A 7649-nucleotide genomic window follows, 5' to 3' on the forward strand; every position below is an offset into this window, starting at 1 on the left:
ACTCTTCCTTCGTTTGGGGCACTAGAGTTTAGTGGTGCTTTTTTGTGGCGCAATTGTTGGAATACCGTGCGTAAAATAGCACCTGAAACAAACACCATTGCATTTACCTGGAAGGTGGCACAGATGCCGGCGTGGTCCTTATTATGAGCAGACATAACTGCTCTATTGTGAGAGGGATAATTTGCATGATAATACCGTGTACAATAACGAGGGCAGAGGGTTGAGCGCTCTTATTAGACATAAACAAATAATCTTTGCGCGCAAAGGACTCAACCAGCATGTCCAAACTGTCCAACTGTCCAAAACACTGACACCAGAACCAGCATCAATTCAGTCCAAATGGTATTTTAAAGATGACAGCTTCATATTCTGAATGTTTATACACACATACACACACACACACACACACACACATACACACACACACAAACACACACACACACACACACACACACACACACACACACACAGGACATTACTGTAACATAACAAATGTGGTTATTAGCCAAAAATAGCCAGATATTATAACCTGTCGCGTGCAGCAGAGCACGCAACGTGAGAATGCAGTCGCACACAAATCAGAAGTCACCAAACAAACGGAGAACAAACGAGGCGCAGGCCAACACCTGTCGCTTTCTTTGGAGAAGGGCCCTTAATTCCCCCGGCTGATTCAGTTTGGGGCCGAGGGGCCGCCGGCAGCAGCAGCAGCTGCCAACTGAAGGCATCGCGTTACATCCGCCAAAAAAACAAAAAAAACAGCCGGGTAAATCTGCTGAGGCTCGGACACGAAAGCACAGCAGAAGGAAGAATGGGTCGGGCAGAGAAAAAAAGAGAGACAGAGTAGAAACACTGTGGTAGTAAGATGAGTCGAAGTGGTCTGGAAGCTGTAAATACAAAGCACTATTGAATCATTTAGAGTAATTATAATTGTTTATATACCATGAACGTTTATCATAACTCACTCTTGAATAGAATAATAGCCCCCAGATATATTAAACAGTTATTCAAATAATCATCAAAGAGTGTAGATATCATTCTAACAAGACATTATTCTGCACCATAATGAATTGTGTGCAGCTGAATAGAAGCACACACAGTTGATTAGGGTTTCACTGGGGGCTTAAAACAAAAAAATCAGTGCGATCGGCCCCCTAACACAACAAACTGTCTGATTAAAGTCCCTCCAGCTCCTCGGGGCGCAGACCGGGGCTGACCGGAGACAAAGGGAGTGGGCGCTCATTGGCTCCGGCCGTGTGCGCTCCGTTGTCCCCCCAGCGAGAGCAGCTCAGCCCCTATTCACATGCTAATAAGCCCCTATAAATACGAACAACAGCCACTCAGCGCCGGCAGCACGTCTCACTAGGATTGCACAATAAACACAGGGCGCCTCGCCTGTGAGTTTAGTCGATTTTCAGTTTTTTTTCTTTTCTTCTTGTAACCGGTTCCGTTTGCCAGCTGCCTTTCGCTGACGGGAGAGAGAGAGCAGTAGGAGAAGCCACAGAAGCGGCGATCCAAACCAACATGGCCCCCTCGGCTCGGCCCAGCGACACCGGACTCGATATGGAGGAAGATGAGTCGTACTACGGGATCCAGAAAGGGGACAGAAAGGTACCTGCTGCGGGACTGTTGACGGAGTCACCGGCGCTCTTTGGACACATCGGGCCGTGACGCACTTGTCACGCCGGTGACATTCTGAAGGCTAATGCATTTTTAGCGTCGCTGCAAACTGTGGAGTTTTAATGCTTAGAGCGTTTATGTATTTATTTTGACAGTTAATTATCCCACACATGGATGCGACTTTCACCACAGAGCGAGGAATAAACAGTGTTGTATCCACAGCTGCGGGTTTTCTGTCACTGACTGAAGTGTGATCTTTGTGTGTCCCTGCAGACCAGGAAACCGCTGGTGGAGAAGAAGAGGCGAGCTCGCATCAACGAGAGTCTGCACGAGCTGCGGACTTTGCTGGCGGACACGGACGTGAGTACGGCGCCGCGCGTGCGCACACACTGTAGCCTATATACCTATTGCACCCTCAGCTCACCTGTCCCTCCTATGCAGCTGTTTAGAGTTAAGATGTTGGGGTTCTGATCGGAGCTGTGCTGTGTTGTTCCCACAGTTTCATTCCAAGATGGAGAACGCAGAGGTGCTGGAGATGACGGTGAAGAAGGTGGAGGATGTTCTGAAGAACCGAACCCAAGGTCTGCACGACTCTTGATCTTGATCTTAATATCCTGTATCTGACACTATACTTTGACAGCTGATGTTTGCATCCTCTTATATCTTCAGATAAAGGTTTCACAGACCTTTTTGTCTTCCTTTTTGTCTTCTCAAAAACAAAAAACAAATGACAACTAAAAGCTTGGATCAAGGGCTGACTTTCAATAGATCGCAGCGAGGGAGCTGCTCTGCTATGTACGAAACCCTGACCCAGAATCAGGTCGTCTGCAAGTGATTTAGCACCAGGTTCTCCAACATAGGAAGTTCAACCTGAGGTTTAGAGCAGTGGGACACCCACAAGGGGTCACGAGATACATTTCAGGGGTCACAAAGATCTTTAACAGATGAGGAATGTAGAAAAAAACCATTCCAGTTTTCATAAATCTTTTGAGCTTTTGTTTCGTTATTTATTTCGCTACTTCAGTGGTAGGCAACCCATGACGAGGGGTCACATGTAGACGTGTCTTTGAATTAAAGGATCACAAGACAAAAATTAACCACTGATTTAGAGGGAATACAAGTCATTTTGTCGTATTTAATCAATAGGTTTGATCTGATTAGATCTCATGTAACCCACCCAACTGATGGTGACCTGGCTTCGACCAAAAGCAGTCCAACTGGAACACAGTCACTTCACAGTCTTTCTCTCTCCTTCTTACAGAAACAGACGCACTCAGCCGAGAAGCTAGCGAGCGGTTCGCGGCCGGCTACATCCAGTGCATGCACGAGGTCCACACGTTTGTGTCCAGCTGTCCCGGGATAGACGCCACGGTGGCAGCGGAGCTCCTCAACCACCTCCTGGAGTGCATGCCCCTGAACGAGGACCACCTCCAGGACGTGCTGATGGATCTAATCACTGACACTCCCGGGAGCGACGGCAGCACTTGGCACGGAGGCGACGAGTCGCCGTGCTCGACCCCGGCGTCGCCCGGAGGAAGGTGTCTGTCCGGCGGCTCGTCCCCGGCCCCCTCCACCGCGTCCAGCGAGGACCTGTGCTCCGACCTGGACGAGACTGACAACGAGCACAACCAGAGCTCCTCCGAGGGCCCAGAGAACAGGGAGGCCCTGAGCATGCCCACCGTGACCTACCCCCGGTCTATGTGGAGACCCTGGTAGGGGTCTGGGGGTTTGGATGGAATGCAGTCGGAATGCGGTGTGTTGCAGCAGCTTCCTCATAAGATGTGACACCGGGACCTCTTACTGAAAGGGAAAAGTCCACTCTACAACACGTTCAAAGACAATTCTCGGTGGTGTAACCTGCATTTCTATGCTCATTTACGCCTGCAGATAACTGGCCACATGCATGGATTTTCTTCTGGATCCCTCACATTGATGTTCAATAATCAAACCTGCTCTCTAAGACATAGAGACCCGTTTGTCCACTGACAACAGCGGACGAATAATTGATCCCAGTGCAGTGCATCCGCGGACCACGTGGCGTTTTGTGGAGGGACTCTAGCTTTTCTCTTCACCTACAACCCAATGCGGCAAGTTTAAATCCTGGCCTCGGCATTCTGGGAAAATGTAGGACATCACTCAGTGAAACGGCAGTAGAAATTCACTCCTCAAGTGTTCACGGTTGGAGTTTTCCTTTATCTCATCACAGGGGCCTTTCCTCTTCAAGGGCCTCCTCCAGCTCTGGGGCCTCCTGAAAGTACAGGGTCCTGTGTTGTGACTTTTCTTTACACCTGGAGAGAGACGAAAACCCTTCTCTCTCAACATTCACTTATAACCCAACGAAGGACAGACGAGGAACAGCTCAAGTTCACACTTTGATTTTGTGTCAATAACTCTGTGTATATATATTTGTATGTGGAGAAAAGCTCTTTTAGAAAACCGAGAAGTTTGGCAATGCCTCTGATTAATATAAATATTTCTATTGTATTTCATGAAGGCCTGTAGTTTATCGGACCATTAGCCTCATCCAGAATGACCACTTTATGTTGTAATGATGTTTAGAAATGCCCGTAAAATGTCTGAATTTTGCTAAATAAAATTATGTAATTGAAAAGCTTTTGTCCGATTGACTCAACGCCGGAGAGGAAACAGGATGAAAAACTTGAAACTTAAATAAAATAATAAAATAATAATAATAAAAAAACTTGTCAGTCAAATCTGTGAGATGAAATATTGTCAGTGAATGTTAAGTTATTGTTGAGAAATGACTTTTGATTGATATCTTGGCAGGCTAATTTGTGTTTAGGCTAAAAGCACTGAGTTTGATTGCATTAAATTATGACTAATGTGACAAAAAAAGATCAACATAATTTCTCACAATCTATTGTCCAAATAAAAGCTTTAATGTAAGATCATAACCCTGAAGATATATTCCCCTCTTCTTGTCATCACCTCCGACCTGCCCGACTACCCGACGAGGACGCGCGGGCGGTGCGCGTACGCACATAAAACACTCGCGCCTCTCCAACGTGTCTTCGCTCTCACCTCCGATACAATGAGCACGTTCACAAAGAGACGTTAGATCCTGTCTGCACCAGAGACCAGCCTACAGCGAGTAACACAGTCTCTGAAGATATCAAATGTATAATAAAAAAAACTAACTTTTTCATAACGGACCAAAAGGCTGCGTCTGATATTAAAGTGACATCCACACGTTGGTCATTGTCTGTTGTCAGATGATCCTGGAGTCTAGAAGGAATAATTAAGGTGGAGGTGGAGGTGGAGGGGTTGGGGGGTTCACATGCTGGACCTGGGTGTGAACGTCGGAGGAAACACATTGAAATGGGAGCGGACGAGACACGGTGATCAAAGCTGCGGCCGTTTGACAGAGGAGCGTCAAAGCCCGCACAGCTGAAAGAGACACTACAAAGGAGACAAGCAGGCTCAGATTCTTCAAAGGGACACACACACACACACACACACACACACACACACACACACACACAGGCTGCTGCCTGTCTTCTGACACTTGATCATCAAGAGACTCATAAAGAGACACATGGACTATCAGGGACTGTCTTGTTGGAGGAAGAAGTGGAGGGACAGTGATGGGGGGGGGGGGGTACTCCACCAAGTATAGTTCTAAATTGGTGGTAGTACGTCTAATTACTGTTTCAACCAAATAATAACTACCATAAGTCTTGATTATGTAAATGCCGGAGAGATCAAGGCCAAGTGCTTAATGTTTATTTCAGCTCCACCACTTACACACACGCCGACACATTTATGAGTTTGAAGTATTATGTTCTCACCAACATGTCCCATAAAATCTCTCCAGTTTAACATCCACATGCAGCTGTCTTTCACTGAAACATTCACTTGTTCAGTCATTCTATTTTTAGACTCTTGCTAGATTTCAGCTAAACTAAATGAAATGACAGTGTACAATGTCTACGAGCATACAGCGAGTCCCCAAACACACCGGGCATTGTGACTGTGGGCCGCTGTGTAGTTTGTAACCCTATCGTGTGTGTGTGTTTGGGTGCATGGAAGGAAGCAGGTGGGTGGACGGGTGTGGATGTTTAGGAACCTTCAGCCAAATTTAATTTCAGACACACCCCATTGTATATTGTGGAGAAGTAGGCCTATTGTATAGTTTTTTGGTCATTGTTATCCTTGTCTTTTTTAAATGTAAGCTGCTGTAACAGTAAAACATATAGCTGGGCTTAATCAAATGAATAAAATCTATCTGTCCCTCCATCTATCTGGTCAGATTAACGTAATACTTCCCTCCATTGAACCTCCTGCACGTCGCCACAACCTGCTAACTGAAAACGACAGACGACAGGCTGACCGCGAGACCAGACTTAGTTTTAAAAGAAAGGAAAAACAGAAAGGAGGGAGGTCCTGAATGCATCAGCTGTGTGTTTTGTGAGCACGCATATGAATTCTAAAAGGTCAGAGGTCAGTGGGATGCAACAGTTGGCACGAGAGGGATTCAACGGCGGAGGAGGCATATGGCTCTGAAACAGATCCCTGGGGAACCTTGACATCCTCGGCCTCCTTAAGTTCTAGATCAGAGTGTTTTTAGACATTTTCATAAACCAAACAATTTATTTAAGAAAGTAATCAACATTAAGATCTATAATGAAAATACTTTGCAGCGTTACTTATCCACTTGTCTTACAAATAGTCACAAATCAGCTGATAACTTACAAAAGAGTGGTTTCATTCCATTGATGAAGTTGTTTTTAGGTTTATCTGATATTTCCCATCAGCGTTTCTTTCTTCTTCCAGCCAACAATGTCAGACCGTTGTTCAGCAATGAGCCCAAAAAAAACAGTCCTCAGAGTCACTCCGCTTATATTTCTGTAATTTTATTACAACGTTGTTTTTCAAACAATACATCATTTTTTTTACATACAAAATAAATGCACAGAACTGTGCTAGTTTAACACACCACATACTCGGTACGGTGGCGATGAAACTAATTTACAGGACCAACATCACATGCAGCCAGTACAGCTCAGGGTCCTGCGTCCAACAGCCCACCGGTGCGTAACTCATGTAAAAAAAGGATTCCCTCTATGCGAGGCCTTTTGAGAAAGTAAGGCTTAAATATTCTCTGGCTTACTCTCAGCATTCATTCTGGCGTTCTTAATGGGTTGAACACACAGGTGAGCGTTGGGAGTTGCTTAAGGTGGTGACAGGCGCCCGTCCTCTCTGTGTATTGTCCACAAACACCTGGCAGTCTAAGGCAGAGACTCTCTGTACAAGCCTGGAAACAAGTATCTGACCGCTCGGTCCATTGCGTTTTGCCCACATACATACACATGTTCTGCTTACAGTAACATGACCTGGTTTGTTTTAAGAGGAAGGGTCCATCCCCAATCACAATCAAAAAGCTCTTTCTTTCACCAACAAAACAAAAGAAAATAGAACAATAAAGAAAAATAAAAATAAGAAAAACAAAAATACAATCGTGGAACAAACGTAGCCAGCGAGAAGCTTTTGGTCCAGTCTGTGTTACATTCAGTAGCCCTGCTCAACAGTTCCTCTGTCGTAGCTACACAGTCGTTCCCAGTTCTCCCATTGTTTACCTCAACTACATGGAGCCACTGCGGACCGGTTTCCTTAATATTTCACTTGCATGGTTCCTGATGCATGCATGTCGCCACTTCCTGTGTAACCCAGGCTTCTGCAGAAGGTTATATAGGCAACATGGTCGCCTTCTGTGCTACAAGTGAAATGCGGTTTTCCCACCGTTGTCCTACATGTAGGTGTTTTAACACTCACGCAACAGCTTCGATATAGTGATCTGTCGTTTTGCATAATGTATAAAATCCCCGGCGACAGAAAAAGAATATCGCTCAACACTTTTCGGAGGTGAAATTGAAATGCCGTTTGAATAAAATAAAAAAAAAACATTCCTTCGGCTTTGACGTTGATTTGAAGCCACGATGCAAAAAGGATAACCACCGTCCTCTCAACCTCTCACTTCTCACGGTTCAATTTTCTGCTGCTTTTCATATAAC

The 7649-nt window shown here is 45.5% G+C and overlaps 1 protein-coding gene across 1 annotated transcript; it reads left to right on the plus strand.

The window, feature by feature from the left end:
• Positions 1-1521: 1521 nt before the first annotated feature.
• On the plus strand, positions 1522-4148 carry her13 (hairy-related 13; the record flags this gene model as incomplete). Its single annotated transcript, XM_079165734.1, has 4 exons — positions 1522-1608; positions 1891-1977; positions 2117-2198; positions 2879-4148. 4 exons carry the CDS (start codon positions 1522-1524, stop codon positions 3331-3333), a joined length of 711 nt encoding a protein of 236 aa, XP_079021860.1. The 3' UTR covers positions 3334-4148.
• Between the last annotated feature and the right edge of the window lie 3501 nt (positions 4149-7649).

The sequence above is a fragment of the Pholis gunnellus genome, assembly GCF_910591455.1.
Source record: "Pholis gunnellus genome assembly, chromosome: 9".
Taxonomy (NCBI): Eukaryota; Metazoa; Chordata; class Actinopteri; order Perciformes; family Pholidae; genus Pholis; species Pholis gunnellus.